The sequence below is a fragment of the Octodon degus genome, unplaced genomic scaffold (assembly GCF_000260255.1).
Source record: "Octodon degus isolate 3935 unplaced genomic scaffold, OctDeg1.0 scaffold00205, whole genome shotgun sequence".
In the NCBI taxonomy this organism is placed as follows: domain Eukaryota; kingdom Metazoa; phylum Chordata; class Mammalia; order Rodentia; family Octodontidae; genus Octodon; species Octodon degus.
In genome coordinates, this window is record NW_004524781.1 from 3,766,009 (window position 1) to 3,779,325 (window position 13,317).

At 39.2% G+C, this 13,317-nt stretch overlaps 1 protein-coding gene across 3 annotated transcripts in view; it reads right to left on the reverse strand.

Moving 5' to 3' along the window:
• Col21a1 (collagen type XXI alpha 1 chain) overlaps positions 1-13,317 on the reverse strand; it is a 243,648-nt gene that overhangs the window by 126,017 nt on the left and 104,314 nt on the right. For 2 of the 3 annotated variants that reach the window (XM_023704842.1, XM_023704841.1), the window contains exons 7-10: positions 11,941-12,018; positions 10,410-10,418; positions 10,027-10,110; positions 1,320-1,382 (exon numbers count right to left, since the gene is read on the reverse strand). In XM_023704842.1, the coding sequence (XP_023560610.1) occupies positions 1,320-1,382; positions 10,027-10,110; positions 10,410-10,418; positions 11,941-12,018 (234 nt within the window). Of the gene's footprint in view, positions 1-1,319; positions 1,383-10,026; positions 10,111-10,409; positions 10,419-11,940; positions 12,019-13,317 lie in introns of those variants that run through there. The other variant, XM_023704843.1, reaches the window with a different exon arrangement.

Genomic DNA, 13,317 nt, shown 5'->3' on the forward strand with positions numbered 1-13,317 from the left:
GCCCGCAGTGCCAGGGCTTGCCCTGCTCACGCTGCTGCACTACGCGGGCTCCTCCTGCCAGCTTCTCTAGCGAAAGGCTTGCTGTTTATTAGCCTCCACCCCTCACACACACTGGCGGTGCTAACGGGCTCTGGAGACCGCCACATCTCCACTGTTGTTGTTATCACTTCTGCTGTTCATACTGAATGCCTCAGGAAGTCTCCATGGGACATGTTCAGCCCTGGTGGCTGGTGTGAGGAGGGTGTGACATTAGGGTCTTCCACTTCTTGAATTTTGTAAAGTCACAGGGCAAAGCTTCCTACTTCCTCACGATAATTTCTTATTTTAAAGTCTCTTAGGAGATACTTTCCTAGTGACATTTATTATATAACATTCAAAAACTGATTCTTAATATTTACTTACTCTAATAAACAAGCAGACAATAACTTATCTGTAACTATTTGCTTAAAAATGCTTTAATGTTCATTTATATTCTCTTTAAATGGTTCCATGTCCTCTGGAATCTCAGAGGATAGTCTTTTTAGTGAGATCATAAATGTATCGCACTGTGTATATTCTTAAGAAAATAATATCACCTTTTAAAAGGTACTCAAATAGAAAACTTCCACACACATACAGAGAATGTAGAAAAAGATTTTTAAGCAGGTATTCATGATACTGAAACTTGCTGGCCAGTTTTTTAATGGCAGCAGAGATATGTGCCGCTGTGAAGATACTATAACGTGTCTGGAAAGTGGACTCCCAAGAGCAAGTGGACCTGAGCTGACTCCTCAGCGTGAGCAGACTCCAGGCACCCTCCTGACCGTGCCATAGGATTCCCTATTCTTAGAGAATTTACTTTAGAAAACTATGAATTCTACATTCTTTTGTCTCTGTGAGATATAAACCTTTTCAATGACTTCTCACCAATTTATCCCCCAGGAATGTCCTTCCCAAGGACCAGGACCCTTTCTTCTTCTTCTGGCTGCAGCTCTCAAGGCAGGTGCCCGTCTGAGGTGGCACCCTGTGTCCCAGGGCCTGTACATGACTGGAGCAGCACTCATGGATGCCAGTCAGCAGACAGAGGCCACTTGGAAATGGCAAACAAACCTGGTGAGTTCCATCCCCCGCCCAGCCTTTGCCTGGCCCTTCGGCAGTTTTCCACTTGCTTGACCAGGAACCTAGTCTTCCCCTCCCGGTTTTAAAGTGGCTGAGTCCAGTCTCCTCACTAGGGCAGCAGTTTTGAATAAAATCTTCTTTGCTCATTGAACCATAAGCCGTGCAACAGGTACTTTGACACTATAATCCCAGTACCGAGATGACTAAATTACAGTACTCACAGGCTTACCATCTTGACCAGGTCGTCCAGGGTGGCCAGGAGCCCCAGGGAGTCCAGGATCACCCTGGACAGCAAAAAGAAAAACCATTTCTTAGTGTAAAGAAACCAGCCATACTGGTACAGCTTAGCTCTAAGTGGCTCAAAGCCAAGTCCATTATTTAAAGCTTTTTTGCATATTTAAAAATAAACACATAAGTCCCAAAATCTACAGGAAAATTATACTATATTTAAATGTTTACTTCTATAAATATATTTCTTATTATATGAAGCTTAATGATTTACTTCTGTGGGAACACAAGATATGACATTTTCTGGTGTAAAATGTCAATATTTACAGGATATATTTTTGGAATTTGAACCAGCTGTTAAGTGGTACAATAAACACAGTTTCCTGGATAGCAATATATGGGTCCTGGGTCTATGGATATAATTCTGTTCTAAATGTGCTACCTATTGGTAGCCAATAATGTAATCATTCATGTCATAAAATAATCACTCACAAGTGTGAGCTCACACATGGGACTAAGTTTAAAGCCATACAGTGGCTGTTACTTTCGTTCCTATACATTTGTCAATCTGTACCAAACTTATCATCATGCTAAATTTACAAAATGTTGGTATTTCATGAGATGAGGAATGGGGCCAAGTAACTCTCCCACAACCAACAGCACTTAGGTACAGGTAACACCTAAGAGACCAAGAAATCTCTTTTACCCTCTTCACCCTGAGATCTTCAAAGAGCACCATTCCAGAGCACCTAGCCAATGCTCAGTCTTCAGTCCCTGCAGAATTGGAGTGTGATGTTCAGTGGCTAGCACTGATCATTCAATGGTTGCTACCCAGGAGAGAAAGTAAGACGGCAGAAACTTTTTGAAAGGTGAAGGTATTTTATAATTTATTTCTACATGTAAGGCAGGGCTGGGCAAATAGCTCAGTGGCAGAATCCCTGCATGACAAGCTTATGGTGCTGGATTCTATCCCTGGTACTGCAATAAATAAATAAAATAAAATAAATGTAAGGTGAAGGTATTTCATAATCTGTTTCTAAATGTAAGGTGAAAGTATTTTATAATCTATTTCTAAATGTAAGGTAAAGGTATTTCATAATTTATATCTAAGAAATACTTGTGAAATAGTTTCAGCCAGGGAAGGTGGCACACACCTGTAATTCTAGCACTTAGGAAGCTGAGGCAGGAGGACTGCTGTTTGAGGCCAGCCTGAGCTAGTGAACTTATGACCAGCCTGACCTACATAGTGAGACTCGGTCTCCAAAGAAAAAGTGTTTCATATTCATTTATAGTTGAGTCTCTGAAATACAAGTGCAGGCTCTTGCTGAACTATGTGACATCTCTACCATCAATATCTATGAACTTCTGCAGAAAAGCAACTGCAGAAGTTAAATATCAATTATTCCTTGATATTTTCCTATCAAGGAATAATTCACAAAGAACCATGCTGATTTGCAGTACTTTCACAGAGCCAAATTTACTGATCAGAAAACTGTCTTGGACTTTAGGCTAGAAAGATGTGTTCCTGAAATATAACAGAAAAAGTGGAAAGAACTGAGTGAACTCTGCTCAGAAACCAATCGAGAAGGGAGGACAATCCACTCCCAGAGGCCTCTAGGGGGTTAAGCAAGAGGAAAGGCTGGAAAGATGACAAATGTCATTCTTTTGAAGACAAAGAGAAATAACTATAAATCCAGGGGGAAAATAGTTTCTAATTCTAATCCTAGGATTTAGCAACCTCTAGGGTCTCTAAGATTTAGGATTTCTGTTTTCTTAGTACAGTCTTTAAGACTGGACTCCCTGCCTTTCAACAATTACTGTACCATCTTTTATTTCTCTTGGGAAAAAGGCTTCCTCTCCTCCATAAGCACCAATATGGCAAAGCTCTCTGTCCCTGGAATCTCCTAGTCATGCTCCTTTGTCCTGGAACCTTCCACTGGTTTGCAATGGCAGCACCTATAGCATTAACTTTTCATTACTGCTGATAGTGTTTGTTTTTTTTTTCTTTTTTTTAAACTTTCCTTTTTTTATTTTTCCATAATTTTATTGAGAAACAAATAGCAATGAGAAAGTTTCAAACCAAATTGGTAGGACAGATTCAATACTTAACACATTGCATACATTCTTCCTAGTGGTTAATTACTGTACAAGATGCGGACATGATATCCTATCTACAAACATTATTAGAACAAATCCCTCTATTCATTAAGAGAATGTAATTATGTATCTATCCTAACCATTTTGAATACACAGATACAAAATGGACATTCATCTGTATCCCCTTTTTATGTTAAGTTCCACTATTTGAATACTATAGCTTTGTTAACTCAGCAAAATATTCTAAAAGAGTCCAGTAGTCCATAATAGTATTGGGTCTTCCGCTTGACTGGCAATGTCAGAAATTGTTGACCTGAGTCCCCTATAGCTCAACATAACACCATGGCTTTACTTCTTATACTCGTTTTTATACTTTTCTGCTGGATGGTTAAGACCAAGATAAAGGAAGACCTATGCAACAAGAATTGTAGCTTTTTGGGTCTGATAAGGTCAGTGAAATCTCCTCAGGATTTATCCTGAGATCCTGTACCTCAGGTTGTAGAACCTTTGTCAGTGTCAGCCATGTGGATGAGTCATGGCCATTGCTTGGCCAATGTGCTCTCTGTGAAAGCCTGAGAGAATGTTTTCTTTCCATGTGACTCTCCTTAGCCACATTCTACATCATTGATCACTTTCCTCTTTGGCCCCATAATCTCCTTGATCAGAAAATTTGGGACACTACTGAGTTACATGATGTTACAGTACAAGTTCTCATATGTCCTGAGACTTAATTGCCTTGGAAGGCTAGGGCCAAAATGTTGGCTTTCCTTGTGACCCTCCTTTTTCTCTAATTTTGGTCTGCAAACTTAGGTTGTTAACCATCCAGAAGACAAGTTTATTGTTATTACCATACAACCTAGGCTGTTAAGCTTAACCTCACTATCTGTGTGAATATCAAACATCTTAGGCATAACATGGAACAGGTATTTTTCATCAAGTATTGATATGCTGACCTTTAAGTCCCTACAGAATATGATGAAAAAACATTTAAAAATTAGAATATATTTTAAAAATAGGCATAAAGAATTACATACTTCTTATGTTTACACATAAATCAAAAAAATCTAACTATATACAACCTTGAAGCAGGACAGTCCCACAACATTCCTTTTCCTGTCTCTTGCCTTCATTCACCAACCCCTTCTTTTTGAACAATCATCTACCCAAGAGACAGTACAGCAGCAACTGGCATGTCATGACAAGCAGTCCATATTCAGAAGACCAGAATGACAGGCACTCCAAGCATGAAACTACTATTACAGATTAACATCTTCAGTGCAGTTGCTTAGTTCACAGGTATCAGTATATATACTTAGTCAGGGTGAGAATCTTTCCAATTAACTGCTAGATTCAAAAATCTTCTAGAGAGTCTCAGGATCATTGCCTTGCCCATCTTCTACATATAACTATATGGCTTGTCACTGTCATGTTTAATAGCTCTTCTCCTTTCCCTCTCTTGATTAGTTAGTCGAGATCCTACTTTCCTTTTACTTGTATTATACCTTTCTATTTGTATTTCTTCTTTTGAGTTCTTATACTAGGGAAACTATATGATATTTACACATATGTGTCTGGTTTATTTCACTTCCGAGTATATGTTCAAGTGGCATCCACTTCAATATAAAGGCTTCGAATTTATCATTCATTATAGCTGAGTAATATTCCATTGTATAAAAATACCACATCTTTCTCAACCATTCCTCAGGTGACGGGCATCTTGGTTGTTTCCAAGATTTGGCTACCACAAATTGTGCTGCTATAAACATAGGCACACATATACTGATAGCGTTTTCTCAGGTTTCCCTTTGTTAATCTTCATTTTCCATTTAGAATCGGGGATCCTTGACAGCAAGGTCTCCACTGTACTTTTCCTTTTTTTCTCCTTTTCACCAGCACTCCCCACTACCCTGAGTGTCAAGCAGAGGTTCCAGAGCTACTTACTCGCTGATTTATTTAAAATCAGATTGTCCTGCACACTCACAGAATGTGTACTGCCAGAAGAAAACCCAAGGCGCCAGCAGGCTCTGAGAGAGGAGCTGCTGTGATGAGGAGACTGCAGTGAAGTTCGCGCACAGCAGACGTGCTGTGTGCTTTACGTTGTATGAGTATAAAATCCATGTTACATGACTGCTTTAAATTAATAAAAATTAATTTCTCAAGGAAAAAATCATAAAGAAAATCCTCTGTAACTTCATAAAAACTATAACACATGTCAACAGCCCCAAGAGGAAAAGAATGACTTTTTTAGTTTCTATTATTGTGATTAGATTCTATAAGTTATTTTCACTATTGTCCTGGTGAACTGTTTACAAAAAGTAACAGAGGTTTGGGTTGTTGCCATATAATTAGAAGAATAAAATCAAACTCAAACTTTTTAGGGAGCTGGTAAGCCCAATTAGAATAAAAATTAAATTTTATTAGCACTGAAGCTAACACTTAACTATGAATATTTATTATATTATTTATATTAAGCACAACTTTAAAGATTTACATACAGTACACAATAATCCTAGTAATTCTTTTATTATTCCCATTTAATATAAAGGAAAACTAAGCCCCAGGGAAGTCAGGTAACATGCCCAAAGTCACCGAACAGTGATGAAGATGAGATTCAAGCCCAGTCAGTCCAATCCCAGAGTCCATGCTACTAGACACCACTACCCCTGTCCACTGAAGTGCATATGCTTCTCAGAACCAATTCAGGGACTCTCAACAAAAGACAGAAAAACCCAAATAACCCAAATTGGACATAATGCTTACTACTATACTACTATACATCTCTGAATATGGCCTCTCTTTCAGTGTAAATACAACTAATTAAAGAAACAGTTGTGTTTGCAAAAGCAAGCTAATTTTTAGTTTGTACATCCTAACATATGTCTTTGCAGTACTTCACTCAAGCTCAAACACCATGTTTCCAAGGCATCTTCTCAAAATTCAGTATGTTTCCTTTTTCCCTTTTGTTTTTCTACTTCTACCTGTGTGAGGACCAGCTCACCTTAGACTATTTTTGATCATTCTCTAAAAACAAGCTTTTCTCTCCCTGGGGACCCCTAACCCATTCTTCAGGCTAGAAAGAATCCACTCTGTAAAAATTGCCGTAAAAGCTTGGTGTCTAGTGACTCTTGATATTTTCAAAAAAATTCTGTATTTCAGACAGAGAACACTTCAACAGTCCAATTAAACCACTAATTCATGACAGAATTATCAGTGTGAAGCAAAGAACAACAGGGACTTGGGTGTAGAAAGTTATGGCATTCCAGAGTAAAGAGTTTGTTAAGAAATCATTCTAGGGCTGGGGAGATAGCTCAGTAGAATAAGTGCTTGCCTGGTAAGCACAGGGTCCTGAGTTCAATCCCAGGTACCGGAAAAAAAAAAATCATTCTAAACCATAAATAAATAAATTTTAAAAAATGCTTTCTCTCTACCTCTGAACTAGTAGATCTAACATTTAAGGTTAAATCAAATGTAGAAGGTCATCTCCACAAATACTACTGCAACACAGAAGGAGGGACAGATCTCATTTGCACATAGCAATCATTTAAAAGGGAGTTGCTTCTAAACTGGAGACTATCTCATCTTTCATTCTTTTTCTTTTTTTTCTGTATTTTAGGGAAGGGTCTACAGGGTGTTCAGGGCCTCACTACTAGATCGGACTCGTAGTGATCCACCTGTTTACAGCCTCCCAAGAGCTGGGATTATAAGTGCATGTCACCACGCCCAGTCTCAATTGTGTCTCAGTGTGCCCCCAGGGTGGGGTCAGCACGGTGGGCCTGGGGATCGGACCCTGGGGCCCTGTGCCTCCTTGTAGGTGTTTTAATCCACTGAGCTACTTGGCCGGCCTTTGACTTTCATTCTTTTTTGTTTTTAATTTTATTTATTTATGTGTGTGTGTGTGTGTGTGTGTGTGTGTGTGTGGCCAGCTCAGCCCACCAGGGGGACAGGGCTGGCTGGCATGTGGTGCTGGGGGATTGAACCGCGGTCCCTGTGCTTTGCTAGCTTGTTCTAAGTAGGTGCTTTAGACCACTGAGCCATCTCACCAGCCCCTGGCTTTCATTCTTAACAAGATATTCTACATAGTTTAAATGGAAGAAAGGGTGAGACTTAAGTTTTAATGAGGTACTAATTCATTCAATGGACAATTCATACTATTAAATACCCAGGAACTCTAAGGAAAATTTCTTTTTTATTAGCCTTCACTGTGAGCAAAAGAAACGCTTACATATGTTAGGGTTAGCTTGTGGTGGTTGATACGTTGCATCAACTTAGACATCAGAAGCTTGGCTGGATCCATTCTACGCCAGGGGCGTGCGCCCCCACTGCAGGGCAGGGCAGGGCAGGGCAGGGTGGGCCCACCCTAAGTGGATCAGCACAAGAAGGGTTCATAAAGGGGTTGGGGAAAGCTTCTGCGTGCCCCACCTCCGTGGAGGAGCTCTGATCTCCTTCGCAGCACCACCTCCTCGGAGCTTGCGCCCCTTCACAGTGGTGCCCCTTGGGAAGGGAATGACCGCGCAGCACACCACTCCAGCCTTCTCGGTGGAGCTCCTGTCTTCGCAGTCAGCAAGAAAGGAAGGGAGAGTGCTTGGCAGAGGTCGCAGTTGCTGCCCCTTCCCCTGCACTTTGCTGCTTTTTCCCTTCAAGAACGGCTGTCCTCTGCCATGTGCCACCCTGCCCAGGAGCCGGTGGAGTATAAACTGAAACCTCCACAAACTGTGAGCTGAATAAACCTTTCCTTCCTTAATTTTGGGTGTCAGGTGTTTTGCCCCAGCAATGAGTAAAAGGCAACTGAGATATAGCCCAATATTAAATAAATTACACCACTAATCTACTAATCCCCTATATTTGGAACTAGTGCTAAAAAATGAAGAAGCTTATTCTTCAATAACTAGTTCAATGACTGATCTATGCTGGGTGAAGGTGTGGAGTCCTACAGTCATTTTAACCCAGATTTTCAAAAATCTTGTTATACTTTTCAGACACTTGGATACCATTAAACAGATGACATTTTTTATCTTGAGCAAGCACTTATTTACATATCTACCCGGGATTCCCCACCCATGCCAAACTCTTTGTAAAACATCTATCATGAATCCCCCCCACCCCCCATTACATCAGTCACATCTAACATACACACATCTCAGTTGATCAGTTTAGGTTCTATTTAACTAACAAACCCTTATTGATGGTAAGAGCCAGAGTTGAAAGAAATACCCCAGTATGAAAGAAATACTCTCCATAATATTGCTGGGGGGGTCTGATTTTCATATAGAGGTCCTGCCCTGAGGAAGAAACCATCTCTAGGGGAAGGGAAGGAGCCCTTAAATGATGGAAGAGAGTGTGTGTGTGTGTGTGTGTGTGTGTGTGTGTGTGTGTGTTCCTAGCTTCCTGCCAGATTTTCTGAAGAAAATGGAAAGCAGAGTGAGGAAGCATGCCAACTTGAAGATGAGTGGAAAACTGAAATTCCACTTAAAGTAGTAGGTGGCAACGGGGCTGGATCATGACTAAGAAAGAGGATTAAATTAGAAACACATGAAACTTGGAAAAGTTGAAAATCAGAGGCTTTAACAGATAAGAAAATGGTTGTGCTACAAATCTTCTAGAGAGATATGTATTTGTGCACAAAAACAAGGTGATACCATAAGACACCTATGTGTCAGAAATGAAGAGCTGGAAAACATCAGAGACTTCAGGAACTGAGGGATGCAACCCCAAACTCCTCCAACTCATGTGATTCAGTCAGTCATAGTTAACAGCCCTGGAACAGCTTCAGGACATGCTGTGAGCTTAAAAGTAACCAGTCTCAGTACACAAAGGATGGTTCCAACAGTATAAAAATGCATAACATGCATTGGTGCTTAAGCAAATATTTAAATACAGTTGGAACACAAGCATATGGTCTCCAAAGGTAATTACATGATTAAGTGAAATAAGTATATAAGTCTCTATTTAACACTGGATATTAAATGCACAATACTCAAGACAAGTTATTTTATTTTTCTATATGAAAGGTATTTGACGCATTAGGCATTTAAGAATTTAATAAGATTTAAATGTATCATGTACAGATACAAAGTACCCACAATGAATGGAAACATTCTGTGTTATAAATATGAGCTAAGAATAATCATCACAACAAAAATGCAAATGGGGAAAGGGAAATTAGAGATGCAGGAGGGAGGTGGGTGGAAAGTGGCAGGGAAATAATAAACAGTGTGTTATATGCCAGCATCTACTCCCCAAGTTGAATGTAAATTCACATATGCAAATGTTCACTAATAAAGTTTAAATTAAAAAACATGATTCAACATATGTTGTTTCTTCATTTTTTAACATGGTTTCAACCAAATATTCTTGGAATTTAACAGTAATGTTGATTGGAAAAAAGTATCATTAAAATGTGGCTTTGTGGTATTAGCTGTAGATTCAAAGGGCAGTTCTAGATAGAATACACCTTCTTTTAAAAATCAATAAAAGTCAGGTTGTAAACTTTTATAAGGTATCAAAGGATGATTCATGGCAAAGTCAGTATTGGTTATGGATTTTGTATTTTGGAGTATCCCTTGTCTGTGTGTGTTAAAAACAGGTACATTAAGTGTCACTCACCTTAGGGCCTTGTAGTCCTGGCTTCCCTGCTGGGCAGACACAAGGAGCTTCAGTTGACCCTACATCACTGGGACCATTAAGGCACTACAAAGACAAAAGTAGAAAAAACGACAAACATGGAGAGATACTTATACACACACACACACACACACGTACATGTCTCTATGTCTGTATCAAATGGCAAAGAAAGCTTACAGTCACTTTCCAATATTATTTAGTCCAATCTTATAAGAAATTCTAAATCACAAAAATTCTATGGGAAGTAGAGTTCAAACTATATAAAAGTGAATTCTGTGTATCTAATGTACTTACAGCTGGTAAGAAGCCAAGTGGTCCCACAGTGCAAACATTACCTTACAAAGACTAATAGCATCCAAGCCTACCTCTCCATTCTGAAAGAAAAAACAGCATACATGCTTTAATATATGTTTTAATTAATTTCTATATTGTCTTTCTGATTTATAATTATCCTGACAAAAGATATATAAAGGTCAAATCAACAAAGAGCTAAAATATTTGCTTGTAACCATCTTAAAAACTGTGTACCTATGCCAATCATCACTATATCTGTAAAGGATAAAGGAAGGGAACTGATAAAGGTATAACACAGCAGGAAAAATTAAAACATCAATGCTGCCTGATATTAATAGTCATGCAAAAAAAAAAAAAAAAACACCTCAGGGTGACATTCATATGTTCTCTTGAACTGTATAGAAATTATTTTAGAACTACACACACTAGAGAACCCAAAGTCATCTGAACAAGTCACAAAGTGTGCATTAAAATTTTGAGCATTTTACTTTAGAAGAATTTCTCAATTTCTTACTGAATGGCCACACTTTCTTTTAGGTATTTATAATCACTCCAAACAGCAAGTGAGATCAACAAATGGGAGGTAAGGTTAAGAGTAAGGAAGAAGGCAGAAGGCATCTCAAAAGTGGATTAAGAATCCAAAATCTGCATGCTAAAGTTGTGGGAGGTTAATAGTATGTTTGTCAATCAGAGACATCAATAAAATATACACAATTGACTCTCAAACACAATGCTGTTTAGGAGAGATTTATTTTCCGAGTTGTAAGTAATTTAAAAATTATGATAGCTAAATTGCCTTGCTAGAAATCCAAAGAGAATAATTTCTAGAAGGTTGTATGTTTAGTTTACTTTTATCATGGATCCCTTAAATGTGCTATTCTACAGCCTCAATTTTTCTGAGCAAAAAGGTTCATAAATTCTTCACTTTTATGGAAAACAGGATTAGGTTACCTTATTTAGGTAATAAGAACAAAAGAAAAATACTCATTATCGTTTAAGAAAAGTGCTGGTGAGGGCCAGCCAGATAGCTCAGCAGACTAAAGTGCCTGCTTAGGCAGAGCTCTGTGGCTGGGGTCCCTGGCGTGCCATGCTGTCCCTGCCCGCAGGGCGCACTGGCGCACACCTGTAGTCCTAGTGTTTGGGAGGCTAAAAACAGGAGAATCAGGTCCATGCTACACAGTGAGACCCTGTAGACCCTGTACTAAAGACATTTGAGAGAGAGAGAGAGAAAGGTAGGTCGGAAGGTAGGTGCTAGTGAGCAGGCAAATCACTTTTTACTCTTTAAACTATGCACTTTGGGGAGTCCTGTGCTATAGCTATCTAAACACAGAACTGTGTTTCACACACTGATGTGTTCGGACAAAGCCCGATGTCCCGAGCCTGGCTTCTCCTAGCTCCTTTCTGCTTTTCCTTCTCACTTGTACAACGACGCACTGTAATTTTGTTTGCACCTCAAAATACCTTTCTTCCTGTAACTTTATGTTCTCTGTCAATAAAATCAAAATTAACTCTACATATTAAATACGACTTAGGTATATTGGCCCTTCAGTGGTGTGGGATAACTGAAGCAACACCTGAAAGGCACTAATCTGTTCTACTTACGAATCCAGGGATCTCACATGCGGTCTCCCGGTTGTTCTGCTCTGGATCACAGTAGATTCGCAACTTTTGGACATCGAACTAGGAGCAGATAAAGAGTTAAAACTGAGGCCCAAGCTGACTGTTTAGAAATAGCAGATCAGACTTGAAGAATCAGCCACCAAGGCCAGTAATTGTAAGGTCTAGATGGGAGCATTTAGGTAACACAATGAAAATAGAAAATTTGAGTATCTTGCATGTACTGTAAATATAGGATACAATATAACCCCTAAGGAAAAAGTTCCTAGTGCCAAGAATAAATCTCTGATTTCCTTCAAGACGTATGTTTCTCGGTATCCCTGTATTAAGAGCCAATCCAGAGACCGATCTCTTGGACACTTAAAAGCTTTTCCTGGTTTTCTGTGCTTATCCTGTCCCTGCAGTGGTCTGACCACATGCAGTGGGCTCAGGAGGCTATCTTTGACTTTAGAGACTTGGTTATGGGAAAAAATGTGTGCTCAGAGAGTCAGCACCTGACTTAAAAACCATTTAAGTGTTTAATACAGTCTCACACACAGCATCTATATGCGCTGACCAATGTCTAATCACAAATTTAAATGTGACAGAACCTTTTCTTTATGAAAAGTATAAGAGGGACATGTTTTTTCCAGTAAAGGACTTTTTAGAAATGGGTTATACATACACACTCTTCAACCCAAACATAAATATACTCTAACCAAGGATGTTTAAAAAGTCAAAACACAGACGGGGTAAACCGAACTGCATATATTGCAGGTTAATAATTAGCTTCTCTTCTGGAGGGTTAACAACCTAAGTTAGCAGTTCAAAATTGGAGAAAAGGAAGGGCTGCAAGGTTAGCCAACATTTTGGCCCTAGCCTTTCAAGGTCAGTGAAGACTCGGGACATAGGAAAACCTGTACTGTAACAACATGTAACTCAGTTGTGCTCCAAATTTTCTGATGAAGAAGACTATGGATCCACAGAGGAATGTGTTCGATGATGTAAAGTGAGCCTGGGGAGAGTCACATGAAGAGAAAAAAATATTTTCTCAAGCTTTCACAGAGAGTAAATTGGTCAATTTATGGTCAAGCAACAACTGTGACTCATCCTCATGTCTGACACTGACAAAAGGATGTACAAAAGGCGGTACAGGGCTACAAGATAAATCCTGAGAGTACTTGGCTGACCTTATCAGATACAAAAGTTACATTTCTTGTTATATAGGTCTTGCTTTATCTTGGTCTTAACCATCCAGCAGAAAAGTATAAAAATGAGGTATATAAAGTAAATCCATATTAATACGATGAGCTTTAAAAGGCTCAAGTCAATAACTTCTGAGGATAACCCACTAATATTATAGACTGCTAGACAGTGTTGCAT